General features: G+C 39.8%; 1 protein-coding gene across 1 annotated transcript in view; it reads right to left on the minus strand.

Moving 5' to 3' along the window:
- LOC121287635 (protein unc-13 homolog A-like) overlaps positions 1–21,662 on the minus strand; it is a 298,606-nt gene that overhangs the window by 201,316 nt on the left and 75,628 nt on the right. The window contains exons 8-10 of the mRNA XM_041205568.1: positions 6,348–6,707; positions 4,687–4,780; positions 3,223–3,278 (exon numbers count right to left, since the gene is read on the minus strand). Coding sequence (XP_041061502.1) covers positions 3,223–3,278; positions 4,687–4,780; positions 6,348–6,707 — 510 coding nt within the window. The remainder of the gene's footprint in view (positions 1–3,222; positions 3,279–4,686; positions 4,781–6,347; positions 6,708–21,662) is intronic.

The raw sequence follows: 21,662 nt of genomic DNA on the forward strand, positions 1-21,662 counted from the left end.
AATGAGTCTCTCTAGAGTGCCCACGAACATCAACCAGTGGCTAGGGTAGGCTGGCCCATAGTAACTGCTCCTCTTCGTGAAGGACCAGAAATTGAAAACTGCTGCTGCTCATAAGATGCTGTTCCCTCTAATTTAAGTGGTGACGACCATTACCCACCCCCACACAGCCCTTCAGCAATGTGAGGATTCGGCTTTTGGGTCCCTTGTGCTCTTGCTTTCAGGGATGGTCCCTGAAAGTCTAAAGCTCAGTCAGATGTGTCTGTACACACGCTTGCAAACACATTTGGGAAGATCTCTCCTCAGGAAGCACATTCAAAAGTTTCTGAACCCTTTGCAAAAAGATACATGTTAATCAAAGGCCACAGACACTACAATGCAGTGGGAGCATTTATCAAAAGTAAACTTTGCATCAGGGAATTGTTTATCCATCTTTCCCCTTATCACAAGAATTACATCAAGGCATATCTTCACATTTTCCAGGTATTTAATTAGCATTCTATGGGATGTGGGAAAGCTAGATTTTGCAATTAAGGACAATGAAACTGTTAGCAGTCACAATCTTGTAAAATTGACAGCAACTTCTGGCATCTGCAAATGCAGAAATCCTGGATTCCCTACCACTCCATAGGCTGCACAGTTGAAGTCCTCACAGATGGAAATTCATTAGAAATTGCTGATTTGACATGAAATTCCACTTTTTGATGCCATTAGTCTCACTGGGAGAACCCTGGAAAAAGTTACACCTTGTTGAATGAGCTGTAACTGAGTTTCTAATGACATACAAAGTCATAACTATTAATGAACAACCTCTCTGGTCCTGAAAAGCTAATTTTATATTTATGTAATGTCAACTTTCTCTAATCCATGTTCAAGATTCTATAAATTTTTTAAATAATTTTTCTTTAAAAGTATGGTATTTCAAATTCTACCTTAATGCTTATGTCCTAATCTTTATTTTGCTTTCTGTATGATTATAAAAAGTGAATATAAAACCTACTTGTTATTTCCTGGTTTGCTATACAAGAAAATGTTTCATCATTTTTGGCTGCTTAGCTTGCCTGATGACACCAGAGATCCCACACAGCTGGCACCAGAATGAAACTAATGTCGGGAAAGGTGAAATACAAATCACAGTGATCACTATACTTTTGTGGACTGCTTTCTTCAAGGTCAATAGCAAGCACCATCACTTCACTGCTGGCCGCAAAGTCAAAGCCAAGGAAAAGGCAATCTGCACCATCCTCCCTTTTGCACCTGCTGCTTAGCAACTGCCCAGTTCTTCTACCACTTTCTCATCTTCTATCCTTTTTACACATTATGTCGTGTAACATCCAGTACATGTTCTTAACTTTCACAATCTAAATCCTGAATTGCTAATACATGGGCTGATGCTAAAGTGAAAGACACTGAGTGATGTGGTGTACTGCGCTGCTCCAATCCTGGCAGTAGACTACTGCTTCCTGTATTGTCATCTACAGAGTACAAAATAAATTAAGGAGACCACAAGTGCACTTTTCCAATTCATCAGTGCCTTTCCAAGTAATGATGAACGGCTTTTCCTTTCACGATGTAAAAGCATAAGACATACATGGTGACAATCACTCAAACTGGGAGAAGCCAGCATGATTGTGATCCATTTAATATTTCCATCTTCTTAATAGGAAAGTCTTCCACAGTCAGCATGTCCATTTAGGTCAATATCATTTGTTCAGAAGTTGCCAGGGGCTTCATTGTTATGCTGCCCAAACCAGTATCACTTGTGCATTTAACTGTGAACGTGACATGAGTTCTGCCGTAGTCAAGTCTTATAAAAAACCCAGCAATATTTTTGTGTATTTATTACATAATTATATCTGTGTCAATTAGGGCAAAATGTGGCCCTGTGATAATCTTTTCATGGACTTAAAACATCAGATTCATTTCCATATTACTCCAATGGCTAATCTTGCATTCTTCATTGCTTTTTGAGCTTCTGATCCAATATTAGGCTTGCATTAATCCACACTAAGACTGCCTTGATCCAAGTTTGGTCTTTATGAAAAGGTTTCTCATCTGCCATCAAGGGGACAGTTATACTTAAATTGGATAACAGGGTCATTTTGTAAATGTTTGAGCCAGCCATTGTCTGTGCATTCAAGTTCCTTACTGCACAGCTGCATTATGGCTTGATGAATATGCAGCTCATTGACTGCTTGAGAAATGGGAAAATGACAAATCAATGCTGTTATTCCCTAACTGGTCAGTTTCCATTGAATCATATTAACAAATTGGACAAGCAGGGACTGAAATGCACCTGAGTATTTTACTGACATATATAACTCAGGAAAGAGATTGGTGAATTTGAATATTTCTAAAGGGTAAATGTATCTAAATATTCTCTCAACTCCAGATAATTAACTTTTCCTAGGCACTTCTAAAATATAGCTTATTAGGCTGTATGATAACAGGCTATAGATTCAGTTTAGAAACTGCCCTGCATTCACTTGATTCCTACCTTGAAGAAAATTAAGCTGTTCTCAATTTGATAATAATTGAGGTTTTCCACTGTTTTTCAGGTTTTCTTTGCAGTATGCAGGTGTTCTGCAACAGCAAAATCTCCAGCAACAAAGTTCTCCACACCAAAAACACACTTGAGTAGAGTTTTCAACTTGCCTCCCAGATGTAAACAGCCGTTGCAGACTGACCTCCCAATATGGAAACTACCCAATTATTATTCTCACTGAAATCAATGGAAAAGCAATTCGGGTAGATTCTATAACGAGTAGCTGATCCACAATCCATGTTTTATGCTGGAGTGACAAGTTGAAAACGTACCACAACCTACATAGTTAATTTTTCTTCCTAAAGGAACCAAGAGTTTCTAAAAATTTAACTAACTTGGAAAGCAAACACTGGTTATCCATCAAAATATGTCACTTTTCTGATCATCATATCTAGTACCAACAAATAAGTATTTGTGGCCCACTCTGAAAAACAACATTATATTACAAAGCTAAAATACACTTCAGAGACTTGCATTCTGAGAACAAAATGGGAGCACAATAACAAATTTTCCCTCAGGATTAGGCTTCCTGTACACTACATGGATTATAAATGTGTCTACCACCAAAGTACTTTTTAGTGTGGAGAAATTCAAAAATTATAAAACATTTTAATGTTAATGTATTCAATCCATATAAAGTACAATTTCTGCTACACTCTAATTAATGAAATTATACTCACCCTCCTTTAAACCAAAGCGGCTTGGGTAGATCACCAACTCCTTCCCCAAGCTGTGCCTATGAAAAAAGAACAAATTTACTTGCAAAACGCAACATACTTGATATTCTTAATAATAATTTGTCAATGCTCATTATTTCACAATAGAGCTGATTTTAATACTCTCTGTACTCCTTAATAATTACACTTTCCAACGTACTTCAATACAGATGTTGCCTAAAGCACTTCAATAGAGGTTTGCTGCTTGCATGTTGATCCCTCTTCCGTGGCTACATTCGCTGCCGCATGTCCCTGGAGAAGGAGCACGCGGTGTCTGCTGGCACTCTCAAGGCCTTCCGTGCTCGGTGGGCACCGCGGGGACTGGGGTGTTTTGTTGACCCCTTTAATCACATTTTGATTTAAAGTTTGTAAGTTTCCTTTAAACTTTGTTCTTGGTTTTACAGCTGACCTGAATTAGGGGCTGTGCCTGATTTATCCCAATTTTGTTGATTTGGTTTTCATTTAAAAGATTATCAAGAGTTAGTCAGCAAAATCAAAAGGCATTCAATAAGATTGGCTGGATGTTATTTCAACTCCAATTACTTAATTTTGAACACCAACATAAGCAACTAATCAGATTAATCAGTCAATCAGGCCAACCTCCAGGTGGGGATGTGGTTGGAGCATAAGGTTGCAATGTTGTGGAGTTAAGCATATGGGGAAATCCAGATCTTCCATATTTCCTGCAGATTACTGAACCCTTCCAGTGCTTTGGCAAGTAAAAATTCCCCAAGAGTCTGAACCTGTCATTTTTTGAGTGATTATCCACTATTTCTTTGGTCTCCAAAGATTATGCATAAACTATGACTAAAATGACTGCCGTCTAGAAACAAGTTCCCAGCCTAAGAATGGATTTCTGAAATTGGCAGCATTCAAAATAACTTAAAATATTCCTAAAATATTCCCTCCCCATGAAAAAGTATTTGGGTTCTGCTCAGTTTTCCCCAAAGCGACATTGATGAGAAAGAAAACCCTATGATATGGATTATGAGCATTAGGAGCGGCGGCGGGGGCGCAGGGGAACAATGTTGGGGGAAGAATGAAGGGGCAGGGGAACACAAACCAATTTCAGTCCAAAGTGCTGCGTTAATTCTAATTACAAGTGAATAAGCAAGATTGAAAAGAATTACTCGGCCACTATTCATAGTTGTAGAAATTCGAAAACTGTCAGTGTTCTATATTTCTGCTTTAAGTAACCAATTTGTTTTTCCATTTGTTGGTTTGTTATCCATTTTAAGTTAATTAACAGATTTGATATTGATCGATGCATCTATTTTCAATGCTTAATTCTACAATTCCATAAATATCCTGTTGCCAATGCAATATATTTCTGATAGATTGCAGTTATTTTCCACAGTGAAGTAATTTTTCCAATGTTGACGAAGAAAACCAAGGATTGTCTCACTCAGTGAAAAAAAGCAGACTTACCTCTTGAATCTGCATACGAACTTTGTTAAAAGCTCGAATCCAATTGGCTTTGGCCCTAGATATATTAGAATGTCCATCCTCCTCATTTCTGTAACTAAAGAGGTAACAATGGTATGATAAAAATAATTAAAATAACTCTTTTGCAGAATGAAATATCTCATTTAAATTTTCACTGTGAATTCTACTAAGCAATACAAGCATGATTATATATAATTATCATTTTGTTTTGTCAAAGATATCTCAAGACATTTCACTCTACAATTTTTTTCTGCCCATTCCATTTTTCTCCTTTCTTCAAGGTGCTGACTTTTGCAAGAGTGTTATTCAGCGAGCACCAATAACTCTCTCAGGACTCACTCAAATAGCAATCTTTAGGTGTGCACCTTCATAGTAAATGTAGAGTGCTCAATTGTGGATTTGTGTCCCATTCTCATCTGATCTTCATGTACACACATTCTTTCCAGAAACTTACTGGATAGCAGTGGGAACCTGGTTAGTTTTCAGTTCTCTAATCCCTTTAATTAGCTAAGACTTCAGTTACCAGACATCAACTTGAGGACCTTTGTGTCTGTATTGCTTCAAGCAATATTAAAGCCATTGGACCTTTGAAGGAGACTATGTATTGTTGCAACTCCTGAAATCAGTTGAATGTTTTCAGAGTTTACTTGTTACAGATTATTACAAACTTTTAAAGCAGTATAATTTTGACCACATCATTCAGTCTTTTGCCCTGTTTCTGTTGTTTAGCATAAAAAAAACACATTTTAATGAAAAAAATCCTTTTACCTTCAATGCTTTAGTAAATTAATACTTAATCACTTTTCACTTTATTTGACCTTCTCTAATAATTATCCAATTGCAGTAACAAACTATATTTGTGCAACATCTTTAACATAATTAAACACCCCGAAACGTTGGAGAGATATGGACAAAGCAGTTGAGGATATATAAGACAAATTGGCTGAAGGCACTCAAAAGGTTGGATTTGAGCATATATTTACAGTGCATTCACGCTATGAGTTTAAAGTTTGCTTGTGGTCAGAATCACACGAACAATAAACTTGAGTGCAAACCAAACTGTCCTGGATGAAGCAAACTTTTACTCTACTTCAATCCAAGATCATTCAGGCTGCATTTACATCACACTGCGAATGTACCTTTAAAAATAGGGAAAGCAATAGCAAACTGAAGAATGTGTAAGTTGAAAAGGATGGAACAAAAAGGTCTGAAAGCTCTACTATCAGGTGAGATACACCAAAGAGAGAGAGAGAGGGGCTGCATAGAAACTCAAGATTAAAAGGATTACAGTTCAAGAATGTAATGCAAGAATTGAAGTTGCAGAAAAAAGGAGGGGCAAGTCCACATTGCAATGCTTCCTATTTTTTCTTAAATCAATCTTACTTGGCTACTTTAGAAAAAATGTTACTGGTCCTTAACTGGATACAATTATTGGAAAGTAGCATGGCTGAATATAATCCACCAACCTATATTTTCCAATGTTGCATGATAACTAAACAACTGAAATTATTTTAAGCACAATTTATGTACTGTCAGTCATAATGTGATTCATCTACTCATTGTGTCACATTTGGGAACATCACTCCCTAACAATTGATTATCTTTAAAGTATATAGCAGCTTCAAACATTTTAAAATTCTTACGGTTCTAGTTGTTTTCCTTCAACCTGCTCAGGAGGTATCTCAGTTTCAGGTATAATTTCAATCGGAGCAGCAACTTCTTCCTCCTCTTTAGGTTTTTCCTCGTAAATTTCCTCCTCCTCCTTCTGGAACTCGTCAGGTTCACTATAAATCTCCTGTGGTTCATTATCTTCTTTGTCCCAGTCCAAGGATTCTTTCTGACAGCTCACTGAGCTGTGGCAGGAGTGGTAAGAATCCCCATCACGTTCATCATCAATGTCTGAGCCTTGCAGGCTCTCATTATCTGGATCAAACTCCTCACTGAGCTGGGAACTGCCCTGGCTCAGTTCTGCAGATGAAGCATACCTGCTGCTACCTGTGGGACTGTAAAACAATGGCAAATATTTAGGCTTTTGATTTTAGATAACAAAATCATTTGGTACAATACCCAGTGTGTCTAATTTTTAAAATATAAATTTTAATTGAGTATTTGTCCTGTACAGATGGAAATGACAATAATAAAAGATATCGTAAATAAATTGGGTGATAATCAATCAAAAAGTACGTTAAAAAGATATAACTTGTTTTTTATAATCTCTTAACCTTGGCTGAATGCAATCATTATCGGTTGCTTGAACAGCAGGGCAGGTATAAACACTTGGACAATCTGATGACACTGGCCCCCTATTCAACTGCCTAAAATAGATAAAATACAACACAAATACGTGTTCACAGGTCTAACCTGTCTGCTGCGATGCTGGAAAGTAATACTGGGATTAGAGGCGTGTGGGGAAAGAAAGCACCTCAGCTGAGTTACCAAATCAGTACCATGAAAGCTCTGGAATTAACCCATCTGAAGTTTGTGACTGCAAGACCAATAAAAATGGTCACGTGGTGGTGTTGGCTTTGAGACTGATGGCTCTTATATTTTACTCAATCAGGTAAGCGGCTAGCTTCACCTGTTGCTCAAATTTTTGAGACACCTTACCCTTCCATGGTAATCTGAGGTAGACTGGGCACTTTTCAGGACTGAATGCTCTGGCACATTCATGAGTTTGTGCAATATACAGTGAGCAATGATCTGATCGGAGTAGCCATTATCCCACAGGTTAGCTTTGATGTGCCCTATTTCAGCATCAAGCTTGTACACTGAGCAAACGGCCCTATTTATGAGTTTGCTGATAAGACCAATCTTATAGTGCATGGAACTGTAGGAAACCCAATGCATATATTGACCAGTGAAAGTAGACTTGCAGTAGATAGTAGTAGAGAACCCATAGAATGGTGGGGACATGGGCAAAGAAAGTGTGCAATTGCATGCTTATTAGAATATCTAACAAAAAGCCACTGTGATAATGAAATAGACTTTCATAATCCTTTTTTTTTGTTCAGAGAGAAAGAACCGAGCAAATTATTTAGTGTTAAACACAAGTTTATAACAATGTTTTTAATAAGATTTTTGGCATAATATATGTTTGTAAAGAATAATGTTTATTTCTTTTTAATAAAGATTGTTCCTTTTTAATATTCCATTAGCTGATTATACTGAATAATATATAACTATTATTATAGTTATATAATAATACTGAACATTATGAATATTTAAGCTAAAGTGATATGAATACTAAAAATTCTTCCAAGCAAGAAATGGACTTGGTTTTTGCACTTGTTCAGCTACAGCATTTTTACTTGATTTGTTGAAAATATAATTATCTGGGTTTAATCCATAAATTTATAACAACGTTTAATAGCCTAACTAGGGGATTAGAACATGAGCAACTAAAAGAAAACTTGTCTCCTTTATTCCTATAGATTTGTGGCAGTGAGAGCTTCCAATACTTATTTAGCTGAGGCACAGGGTAAGGTGTGTTAAGCATGGGGCTGGATTTCACAGGAACGGGCATGGATTGCTTGCACCGCCCCCCCCACCCCCCCCACTACCAGAAGGAAAGTCTGTTGGTAGCCAATGCACCTGAAAGTAGCTCACCCTGCAGCCATAGCAAGCTGCAGATGGGCTAAACTAGGTGAGAGCGGAACTTGCGCCTCAATGGGAGGGAGACACATCCTTGAGAGCTCCTGACCAATCTGATTGGCCAACAGCTCCAGCAGTACCAGAGCTCAGTGGTGGGCACTGTCCACTACTGAAAAGATGAATGCTGGAGCCTGGTAAATCAGGCCTTTTTGGGCAGGGAAGGATTGGGCAGCTTAGGGAGGGGGGCAAGGGGATGTGGTTGGGTGGGGGGGCTGGTTTTGAAGGCCAGGAACAAAAAGGAAATTTTGTGGGTACCCCTGATGTGCACAGGGCAACCCCCCCGCCCCCCCCCCCCCCCACCACACACACACACACACAAAGGATGTAACCCACCCCCCACCCCCGTCCTGTCTGCGCACACCTGCCGTATTATGGCGTGGGCAGCATATTAACCACTTGAAGCATCACCATTTGAAGCAGGGTAAAAGATCATCCAGGCTAGTTCCTATAGCATCAAATGATTTTCACTAATTGAGATTCTTCAGTATTATCATTTCACTTCCATTGAGTTATTTACAAAAAAAAGTCATCTCACATATTCCAACCTAGTTTCAATTAAATACTTAGGAAACTAAACTGAACATGTAGAAAAACTCCTAAAGGTCTGTCCTCATTTTCAGAAAGAAGGTCCCAAAATTTTAAAAAGTAAAAAAATGTCAAGCTAGTGCCGTTAATGTTGAACGAACTATCGGTGGAACGTTTGCAAGCCAACATTTTCCATCTGCAGCTATGAATATTGTTGTATAAACTAACAAAGAGTAACAAGTTGGTGGCTCTTTTTAATCAAGGGGATATGGTAGTGTACTGATTATGAAACGGAGAGAAAAGCACCAAGAGGTCCTAAAGCTTAAATCACACCAGGTCATGTTGTGAAACTGAATTCAATAAACCTGCTAATGTATGGGCCCGTACCAGAAAATATAACATAGCTATAGTATGTAAGGTATCTATAACTTTTGAAATCATTTTTAATGAAAATAAAGAAGAAAATAAGCTGGTGTGCAATTTTAACTTTTCAGGTTTCACTTCGGAGGGACAGACATACCACTGATCATGAAAGAACATAAACCAAAAGGAGGCTTTTCAGCTAAACGTACAGGAGTCACTGTACCCTTGGAAGAAACATAAAAATTGCTCAATTCTGAAAATATTAAGGGTAGAAAGGTTGCGTCACTTACATATTAAATATTTTTAAAATGACTCAATTGATGATGCTTTACATGTGATACGTGAGCACTAACTTTATTTGAACAGAAAAGAAATGAAACTACAGAATTTTGGATGGACCAGTACGCATTATACAAGTAATTAACAAAACTCAAACATTTAGCAGAAAGATTTCTGGGTACTGTGCAGTAACTAAAATGAACCTGTTACTCTGAATTTTGTAGTGTTGGTGGAACTGTCAGCATTCACAGTCATTACTCCGCTGAAACTGATAGTAACATCTGGGGTCTGCATAGGTGCAGTTAAATGCAGAGATCCAAAACTTTTATCAGTGGTTCTACAATTCTACAATAGAATGTGCAGCTGAAAACTGCCAGATTGCAATCAAGTAGAATTCACTGAACTGAAGAGAACTTACCCTTTTACACTACGAGACTCGCTGTGAAAACACTGAGAAAAGTTACACCTGGTTGAATACGTTGTAACTGGTTTTTAAACAACATACTAAGTTCTAATTACTGCTGAAAAATCTCTGGTCCTGGAAATGCAAAGGTCAAATTTCTCCATTCTGATCACAATTGTTACAGCATAGAGGGAATCCATTCGACTCAACATTTCTGCACCAGCTGTCCATAGGACTAATTTACCTAGTGCCTTGCCTCTGTCTTTTCCACATAGCCCTGCACATTCTTCCTTTTTCCATTCTTTCATGGGATATGGGCATCGCTGGCTAGGCCAACATTTACAGCCTATTCCTAATTGCCCTTGAGAAGGTGGTGGTGAGCTGTCTTCATGAACTGCTGCAATCCATGTGGTGTAGGTACACCCACAGTGCTGTTTGGAAGAGAGTTCCAAGGTTTTGACCCAGCGAAAGTGAAGGAACAGCGATATAATTCCAAGTCAGGATGGGGTGTGGATTGGAGGAGCACTTGCAGATGGTGGTGTTCCCATATATCTGCTATCCTTATCATTCCTGGTGGTGGAGGTCACTGGTCTGGAAGGTGCTGTCGAAGGAGCCTTGGTGAATTGCTGCAGTGCAACTTGTCTATGATAAACACTGCTGCTACTCTGCATTGGTGATGGAAGGAGTGAATGTTTAAGGTGCCAGGACTGGGTGCCAGTCAAGTGGGATGCTTTGCCCTGCATCGTGTCAAGCTTCTTGAGCGTTGTGGGAGCTGCGCTCATCCAGGCAAATGGGGAGTATTCCATCCCACTCCTGACTTGTGCCTTGTAGATGGTGAACAGGTTTGGGGAGTCAGGTGAGTTACTCGCCACAGAATTCTCAACCTCTGACCTGCTCTTGTTGCCACAGTATTTATAAGGCTGATCCAGTTCAGTTTCTGGTCAATGGTAACCCCCAGGAGGTTAATAGCAAGGGTTTCAGCAGTGGTAATGCCACTGAATGTCAAGGGGAGATGGTTGGATTCTCTTTTGTTGGAGACAGTCATTGCCTGGCACTTAAGCGGCAAATTACATTCGCACCACACATCAGCCCAAGTCTGACTGTTGTCCAGGTCTTATTGCATATGGACATTGGCTACTTCAATATCTGAGGAGTAACAAATGGTGCTGAAATTTGTGCAATCATTGCAAGCATCCCCACTTCTGACCTTATGATGGAGAGAAGGTCATTGATAAAGTAGCTGAAGATGATTGGGCCGAGGACACTACCCTGAGGAACTGCTGCAGTGATGTCCTGGGATTGAGATGATTGACTTCCAACAACTACAACCATCTTCTTTTGTGCTAGGTATGACTCCAGCCAGCGGAGAGTATTCCTGTCTCCCCTCCCAACCCCACCACCTGCCCCATCCCGATCTCATTGACTCCAGTTTTGCTGGGACTCCTAGGTGCCACACACGGTCAACTACTGCCATGATGTTAAGGGCAGCCACTCTCACCTTCTGAAGTTCAGCTCTTTTGCCCATGTTTGGGCCATGAGATCAGGAGCTGAGTTGGCCTGGCGAAACCCAAACTAAGCGTCAGTGAGCAGGTTATCGCTGAGCTAGTGCCTCTTGAGAGCACTCTTGATGACACCTTTCACTACTTTGCTGATGATTGAGAGTAGACTGATGGAACGATAATTAGCCAGGTTGGATTTATCCTCCTTTCAGTGAACAGGACATACCTAGGCAGTTTTCCACATAGCCGGGTAGACGCCAGTGTTGTAGCTGTACTGGAACAGCTTGGCTAGGGGCGCAGCTAATTCTGGGAGACAGGTATTCAGTACTATTGCCGGAATGTTGCCAGGGCCCATAGCCTTTGCCGTATTCAATGCCTTCAGCCATTTCTTGATATCACATGGAGTGAATTGAATTGGCTGAAGACTGGCATCTGTGATGCTGGGGACCTCAGGAGAAGACAGATGGATCATCCGCTTGGCAATTCTGGCTGAAGCGGTTGCCTTCTCTTTTGGACTGATGTGCTGGGCTCTCCCATCATTGAGGATGGGAATATTTGTGGAGCCTTCTCCTCCAGATAGCATAATTGCCCACCGCCATTCATGACTGGATGTGGCAGGTCTGCAGAGCTTAGCTCTGATCCATTGGTTTTGGGATCACTTAGCTCAGTCTACTCCACTTTTTGGCACACAAGTCACCTTGTGTTGTAGCTTCACGAGGTTGACATTCATTTTTAGGGACACCTGGTGCCGCTCCTCACTCTTCATTGCACCAATGATTCCTCTGGCTTGATGGGAATGGTGGAGTGGGGAATATGCCAGACCATGAGGTTAGAGGTTGTCATTGTATACAATTCTGCTGCTCATGATGGCCCACAGCCATCACATGGTTGCTCAGTTTTGAGTTTCTCGATCTGTTTGAAATCTATCCCATTTAGCACGGTGGTTGTGCCATGCAACACGATGGAGGGTATCCTCAATGTGAAGTTGAGATTTCATCTCCACAATTACTGTGGTCACTCCTACCAATGCTGTCATTGACAGGTGCATCTGTGACATGTAGATTAGTGAGGACATAGTCAAATAGGTTTTCCCTTTTGTTGACTCCCTCACCTCCAGCCGCAGACCCAGTCTAGCAGCTATGTCCTTTAGGACTCAGCCACCTTGGTCAGTAATGGCATGACCGAGTCATTCTTGGTGATGGACATGGAAGTCCCCCATCCAGAGTACGTTCTGCGCCTTACCACCCTCGGTGCTTCCTTCAAGTGGTGTTCAACATAGAGGATCACTGATTCATCAGCGAAGGGAGGGCAGTACATGGTAATCAGCAGGAGGTTTCATTGCCCATGTTTGACCTGATGCCATGAGGCTTCAAGGGGCCCGGAGTCAATGTTGAGGGCTCCTACAGCAACTCCCTCACGACTGTATACCAGTGTGCTGCCACTTCTGTGTGGCCTGTCCTGCTGGTGGGACAGGACATACCCAGGGATGGTGATGGTGGTGTCTGGGACATTATCTGTAAGGTATGATTCCATGAGGATGACTATGTCAGGCTGTTGTTTGACTAGTCTGTGAGACAGCTCTCCCAATTTTGGCACTAGCCCCCAGATGTTAGTAAGGAGGACTTTTCAGGGTCAACAAGGCTGAGATGGCCATTGTCGTTTCCAGTGCCTAGGTCGATGCCGGTTGTCTGTCCAGTTTCCTTCCCTTTTTGTGATTTTGTAGCAGTTTGGTACAACTGAGGGTCTTGCTCGGCCATTTCAGAGGGCATTTTAAGAGTCAACCACATTGCTGTGGGTCTGGAGTGATGTGTAGGCCCAGACCAGGTAAGGATGGCGGGTTTTCTTCCCTAAAGGACATTAGTGAACCAGATGGGTTTTTACAACAATCGAAAATGGTTTCATGGTCACCATCAGACTTTTAATTCCAGATTTCTATTGAATTCAAATTCCATCATGTGCTGGGGCAGGATTCAAACCCGGGTCCCCAGAGCATTACCCTGGGTCTCTGGATTAGTAATCCAATTCTGACATTGATTCATTCTATAATCTAGCGGGAAGACAAGGAATGAAACAACAAATTAATAATACTTGTGTGTATTTGTATTACAGCAATATGATCAGTAAGAGAAAATAATGATCTGCTTATAACCATTCATGTGCAATTTGGTGTTTCTCAATGGAGGATCAAGACCTACAGCAGGGTGCTTTAAAGTTTCTTTTTAATCTATTATACATTTTTCCTTGCCAAGAGGAGGGCCTTGAGATGATCTACCAGTTCTCTGTCAATTCCATTATGCCTCGATAGCATCCAAGGACGATCAGCTATTGTTTATCCTTTTCCCTTTTAAGGAAGCATCTCCCCTCAATAGCTTCCCACAGGAAAAGAAAATTCATCATGTGGGATGTACCATTCCTTGACAAAGCTCATTTGACTCCTACTCATCTGAACTTCCGCCCTGGTAGGCTGGATTTCAGCAAAAAAATTGTTCATAGATGTTCACGTAAAGTGACACCTTAGGGTAATGCAGCGGATTGGAATGTTGTTGAGGGCGCAGACTGAAATAATGAAATCTAAAATGAAAAGAATGAAATTTATGGGAGGAAAAGTGAGCAAGGCATGATGCAAGACAGAAATGTACAAACCTGAAAATTGATAAATGAATGAAGAAAAGGATAAAGCTAGGAAAGTGAAATCAGTTGGGAAGAAGGTAAGTAACAAACACCTGACAGGGTCCACAGGAGGGGATGGACACATGAACACAAATGCAGTAAAATATAATGGGTCAGGGGCTTCAGAAACCTGTAAACCACTAAATGTAAACTCTACAGTTGTCATAAAGCAGGCTTAAAAATACATAAAGCAAATAATTAAACTTTTGCTACATAAACAAATACCTTATACATTAGGTAAGAATAAGTATTTTTCCAAGGATTCTTTGCAAGGTTTCAGGTTAATACAAAGATGCCATATGTTTAGACATTTGGTCAAACAGCATGAAAACCTATAAATACACATATTACTACCAAAATAAACTGGAAATCATAAGTCTTAAAATAAAGAGGGTAAATTAATCCAGGTAATTGTAATAAAATATTTTGCACCAATGATGGTTTTCTCCTGTTCCTTATGTTCTTCTCTTGATTACATGTGTATAGTGTCAATGTTTTTCTATTTTCCAATTAGATATTTTTTCTTTTCTGATTCATTAATCATATTCTAAAATGACAGATAAGTTTGCTAGAAATTAATGGAATTCATCCATGAGAATGAAAGGAACTATAGACTATCAGTGTCTTAAAAGCTCCACCTACAGGAATCCATAATGTCAAAGGCAAGGAATAGATCACATTCACTCTCAATCCTTGAGCAGAATTTTGCCCGTGGATGAGGTTGCCAAAAAAATGCAAAGGCTGCTTGGCCTTTTTGCCTGCCCATCAACGGTTAGGTTGAACGGGTAGTGAAAAATTAAGCACAATTGATAACTTGATGGCCTTAATAGGCACGCTTAGTTGACATCATCGCACGTCATTTCATGCTCGGTTGGGTCAGTGTGCACCCACCCGCCGAGCTAATAATCCTGCCCCTTGTTGCCTTGAGAGCAATGCCTCTCAGAAACAGCAGGATAACTTTTAATTTTTTTTCTTGCAAAGCATGTCCAGCAAAACATGCAAAATTATGAAAGCGTGCTATTACACAGCAACCTTACTTGCTGGATATTGTAATTAACTTATCTGCTAAATTCATCTAAAGATTTGAAAACAAAGGGGAGTTACAGCAAGAGCAGAACATTAGATGTCATGGAGTAGTATTATGAATGGGTTCACACCCAGGCAGCAAGCTAGATGAACCTCTAGGGACGAAGTGATGTTCACTGACCGTGGTCCCAGGGTAGGTTAATTACTATGTTCTACAAGTAAAGTTGCCCTATAACAGCATATTTTGCATACCAAAATGATTAACTCTGCATGTTTTGCTGGTCATGGGGATTTCATTTAATAAAGATCATGTATATGTAATATTATATATGTTATGAAATTTATGCCCATACTTAATTTGTCAAGTCTGAACCCAAATTAAATTTAAAGGTGAGAGACAGTGCCTCAGTCATAATACTAATTATATTGTGCTCTGCCTGAAGGAGCACCCAGAAATATAACAGGCATTGGTCATGGCTCTCAAAGGTTAGCTAAGTTTTTTTTCAAAATGTTCTAGCACAGCGTGTGGAGACAGAATGAAAGAGTCATGTCTTACACCTGGGTATTTAATGTATCCAAGCACAATGGCATTCTAAACATTAAAAAAGGCCTGTATTTACATTAACTAGAAGCAATTTTACTTATGGGCACAAAGCAATAGGACATGCATTTCATCATGTGTGTAAACTAGAACATCCTAGCTTAAATTTCTCATACTTGGCAATGCTCCTTTTTCCATATGTACCTTACTCTGTCATCCTATGCTTGTTTTGTTTAGTGTAAGCGATTTTAACCCTATTTGAGTCTTGCTTAGAGAACAGATATGCCTGACAATGGCACCTGAGACACTAAATTACAGGTTGATTTATTTTAGTCAAGTCCAAACCTTAACACAGTAATTGGTTGAAATTGTGATTTACTGCTCGAATGCTAATCCCCTTGGCTTGTGAATAAGCAATAATATAAATTGTGCCTTAGTAGTAACGTAAGGGTAACCATTCCATTATGAACATTAACACTAATGAGAGTGCAAGCAGGAAATAATACCCCTGAGTTTTAAAATGGACACTGATATCAAGAATAAATCCCCTTTAGAACAATGCATCTCATTCCAAGGCATTAAAATATACCATGTAGTAAGCATTGTTGTGTTTAATAACCATTATCCATATCAAATTTAACTCCTTTACCTTTAATTAGAACATTACTTGTACAAACTAAATCAATAAAAAAATTAGCACATCTTCTCCAGGGAGGAAATTTGGTGTAAAACATTTCTCACAGCGTCACTCACTACACAGAATGCAAAGTTTGTTTACTAAATAACTGAATGCACAATTTTAAAGTTGGTGTTTAAATGTAAGGAACTGTGCTAGTGCCTTAATAGAGTAATATGAGATCGTGGAGGTAAAGACCTGAGAAAAAGCAAAACATTTGCCAGCAGAGAAAAACATTGTAGGAATGAAAAATTAGGGGGAAAACCATTTCCATGGGCAGAATTTTACAGTGGTCGTGCAGAGGCAGGCCCTAATGATTGGTGGGCAGGCAAAAAGGTCAAGCTGTCTTTACGATTTTTAGGAAACCTCATCCACGAGCGGGATGAGGTTTCCTAAAGCTAAGACAGCTCCGTGCCTCAGGGAGATTTGAAGGGCTTTTTCGCACAGACCCGACTCTCCCTCCTCCCCAGCCTGCACTTGTAGCGCTCAGCGCTACTGCTCGCGATCCAATCTGGGCCTTAATTTGCCTGCCTGTGTAAAATTGCGGTGCTGAGCCGATTGCGGGTGGCAGTCGCTCTGCGATCTCTCCCGCCAAGCCTGCACAACCAATGTAAAATCCTGGCCCATGTGTTCACTCAAAATTAGAGATAAAATTAAACAAGCCCAATCCTAAAATTGGACCTAGGCTATTTCGGAAAGAAATAAAAAAGCACTGTCAAAATCTGAAATTCTCTCCCCTTCAAGGGGCTAAATGTCCTACTCCTGTTCCTCTGCTTCTATAGAATGTTACAACACAAACAGGCTTTTCTAACCTAAGTCTACACTTTTATCTTCTCCATATGAACCACTTAGCCTAATCTCAAACCCAATAACTTTTTTCAAGCAACTATTAAACTCAATTTAAAAATAATTAATGACTGATTCAACAGCTATTGGTAGAGGATTGCAAATTCTAAGCAGCCTCCATGTAAAAAGGATTTTTTTCTAACCTTCCTTTATTTTTTTTGTGATTACCTCAGTTATGACTCACATTAATTTCCCACTGACTAGTGGATTCAATTTAGCAATATTTACCCCATCATAACAACCCTCAGGTTTCTTTAATTTTCCTAGCACTTGTGAAAAAAGCCCTAATTCTTGTTTCCTCTTCACGTATGTAAAACTCAACTTTGGTAATGACCTGGTGAATCTACGCTGCATCATTTTCATCGATTTTATAGCCTTCCTATAACGTCGTGCCAAAACCTGTAGACAATACTCCACCTGTGATCTAAGGCCTTGTACAAACTCAGCATTATCTACTTTATGTATTCTAGTCTTTTATGTAAAACCAAGGGTTTCATTTGACTTTGTGTCCTTATCTACTTTTCCATTCAGAATCCTACCATTTAAGCTACACTTCTTTCCATAGTCTTACATCCACACTTTCTACATTGAACTGTATTCTAATTTGCACCAAGTCCAATTCACCCATCACCACTGTGCTTATTGCTCTATATTGACTCTCAGTTAAGCAATTCCTCAATTTTAACATTTTCATCCTTACTTTCAAATATCTCACGGCTTCACCTCTCTCTGTCTCTATAGTCACCCACAGCCAGAGAACATCTCGAGATATCTGTGCTCCTCTGATTCTGGCCTCTGGAACATCAATGGTTTTAATTGCTCCACCATTGACAGCTGAAAGCACAACTGCTAGTGGTGGAACAATGCCCGCAAGCTCTGGAATTCTCTCCCTAAACCCCTCTGCTTTTGTTTCTTCCTTCAAGATGCTCTTGAAACCTGGCTCTCTTTGACCAAGCTATTGGCCATCAGGCCCAAAATCTTCTTATGTGGCTCAGTGTTAATTTTGTTCAATAATGCACATGTGAAGTGTCTTAGGACATTTTACTATATTAGGGGGCTATATAAATACAAATTGTTGTCATCATCATCTGCCCACCCACCAGCTTATCTATGTTCTCCTATAATCTTTCATAATTCTTACTGGAGTCTGTTATACCTGTTTAGTACCAATTTAGTGTGATCAATAAATGTCAATATTGTTCTCTCAATCATTTATGTATACAAAGTAACAAAGGCCACTATGGAACATCATGAACCACATCGTTCAGGACCAAGAAACTTCATTTTACTCCACCTTTGCTTTCTGCCTTCAAATATTAATTTCATATGCCAGTGCATTGTGACAAATCTCTGATGTGAGAGTTTATCATTTCCTGTTAATTCCTTCTACTTCTTCAAAGTATTCTGCAATGTCAGTCTAATATTGTAATAAGTCTGTGCTGATGAACCATTATTAAACAATTTCCACCCCCACACCCCCACATATACCTAATAATTTTATCTCTTACTAAGGACTAGTTGTTTGTTAAGCAACAAATGAAGCATGACTAACTAACCTGCAATTTCCTGCCATATCCTTTTTTGAGGAAGGGAGTCAACTTTGATATCCTATGGTTTTCTAACATAACATTTTACAAAACTCTTTGGAAAGCCAAGTTATCAGAAACTACTTTTTCTTTCTGACTTCCCTTGGGATTCTTGGATGTAAACCAACTAGGACTAACTTAAATTTGAGCAAATGCTGTTTGTTTGCTTATTTTTCCTTCCAGTTAGTTTGGCTACGAGGCTTTAGTTTTTTTTTACAGTCAAGTATCCTCATCGTGGATTTTAGTTTTCTATTCTTGTACTGAATCAAACATATTTCATAGTTCTTCAGTTATGTGGATAGGTTGGAGAACCTGGGCTGTTCTCTCTGGAGCAGAACAGATTAAAATGAGATTCGATCGAGGTATTCAAAATCATGAGAGTATTTAGGGAGAAACTATTCCCATTAACAGAAGGATCCTGAATCCAATTTATGGTAATTGGCAAAAGAAGCAATGACGACATGAGGAAATACTTTTTTTTTTTGCACAGCAAGTGCTTAGGATCTGGAATGCACTGCCCAAGGGTGTGGTGGAGGCAGATTCAATACAGGCCTTCAAAGTGACAGTTGGAAATTATGTGAAGAGAGAAAAATTACAGGGCTACGGAGAAAAGGTGGGGGAGTGGGTCTAGGTAAGTTGCTCATGTAGAGAGCTGGCCAGACACAACAGACCAAATGGTCTCCTTCTGTACAGTAACCATTCTGTGAGGCTGTATTCTGGTTACTGGTTCCCAAATATGACTGCACCCCACCCCAACTCCCCACCTCATAAAACATATGGCCAAGAAGCTGCATAGTTCAGAAGCACCATTTTTAAAATGTGGCAGATAATAGCACAGGCTGTGAAACTCTACAATTTTCTAATTCATCCTCTTGGAGCAATGCCTCTTGCAGACAGCTCATTTTAGTTTGGACTATTGTGTTTGTGTGTGTGGGAGGATTATGGGCAATATACCCACAACTTGCAGAAGCGTATTACACATCAAGTACTTGGTACCATGAAAGCTTTCAACTTTGCTTAAAAAAAGTTTTCTGCATTTCACACAGCTTGACTTCTTTTTAATAAAAGGATTATTTTCAGAAGTTGTCCTAGAGTCAAATTAATGTCCCGACTCTGGGATGAATATTGGCATTGTACTAGTCCATCCTGCTTAATGTGACCAGAATTTATCTTTCTGGCAGTCTTATGAATGCTGCATCAGAAATAGACATGTACAGTTCAAAATATTGATGACACAAGGGGACTAATGTCATCACTCATGGTTATGATTTAATGGCATACAGCAATATTATTGCTTATATAACAGGCCACAAAAGTATGGCAAACATTCTTAAGTCCGTGAAGCTAAAACTAACAAAGTACAGTAAATGCATCTCAAATATCCGCTAAATTCAATAAAAATTCTAAACAAACTCATGGACCCAGACCTTCCCATCAGAGTTGATGTTGTGTGCATTGCCCCTACCCACAAAGATTTCTGCGCTTTGACCGTCTTGTGATTTTTTCCAGCAGGGATTTCCAATCCTGGCTGCAGCAACAAGGGATCAGGAGACTGACGGGTACAGGGGAAGACGGGAAAGAAAGTACACGCCCCCTTTTTACAAGATTAACTGCCACATTAAGGTAAGTTTTTCAAGGTCTCGAGTCTTTCAGTGGGTTAGTGAGTGGGTGACTGAGTGGGTGGACAGGTGAAGTGTGAGTAAGCGAGCGAGTGAGCTGTTGGGTCGGATCGGCGGTGGTGGTAGGAGAGAGAGTCGGGTCAAATTGTGGGTGGGGGTAGACAGGTTGGGTCGGAGGGGGTAGTATGGAGAGAGGGTCAGAGGAGGTTATGGGGCAGGAGGGTCATGTGTGGCGCTCAGTTCAGTTATGCCGGCTAATCACGGAGTCAGGCCAGGTATTAACCTGTGCAACAATTCCAGGGTAATTACGCAGGTAAGTGCCGCGTATCTGCTGCAAGTCTCTGACACAGCTCAGTGTCTGAGACTTTCGCGGAGGGTCAGCAGAAATTTAAACTCTCCGGACAATTTCAGCACATTTGTGCGTGCCAGGACTTCTGCAGAGTTCTTACGTACATCTCTCAACCTAAATTCCAATTTCGATAATCTGGATACCAGAAGATTTGGGCCATGGTATTTTTCTTCAACAGAAATGAATGAGGGTCATGTATTCAGAATACAAGAAAAGTCCTGTTTGTATTTGGCCTTGCTGTGCCAGTGCAATCAGGAGGTTAATCCATTGATTGACCTACTTAATCCATTTATTAACATTTCCAAAAAAGAATTAGATCATTCCAGAAACATACCCAATGAATCACTGCAAAAAAACAGCAATACAGAAATTGTGAGCTGTTATATTCTCTTGTAATTTAGTAATTTGATCAACTAATTTTGTTTGTACAGCCTACAGCCAAAAACAGATTGGTCTTCACTAAAAGTAGTGCAAATGGGGAAATCTAACAAGGCTGATAAACCCACTGCAAAGAATATGGTCTCCTCCTCAATTAAAAACAGAGAATGCTAGAAATATTCAGCAGGTCTGGCGCATTGGTGGAAAGAGAAACAGAATTAACATTTCAGGTCAATGACCCTTCTGATGGAAGTATTTATAGCATTCTCCATTTTATTTTCAGATTTCCATTATCTGCAGTAGTTTGCTTTTGTATTAGTCTCCTCCTCAAAATGGATGACCATTAGCTAAAATACTGAACAGAATTTTAACTGCCATGTGGAGGGGGTTTGGTTGTGGGGTTAAAGCCATGAAAAGTGGCATCAGGTCAGGAACCCTACATGATTCTGCCCACTTAGGGGTTTAACTCAATTGGGTGTACAGGTGAGCAGGGAGCCCCATGGAGCTTTTGGATAAGTAATTAAAATATTCAAAGAGGCAATTAACT

This window comes from Carcharodon carcharias, chromosome 14 (genome assembly GCF_017639515.1).
Source record: "Carcharodon carcharias isolate sCarCar2 chromosome 14, sCarCar2.pri, whole genome shotgun sequence".
Taxonomy (NCBI): Eukaryota; Metazoa; Chordata; class Chondrichthyes; order Lamniformes; family Lamnidae; genus Carcharodon; species Carcharodon carcharias.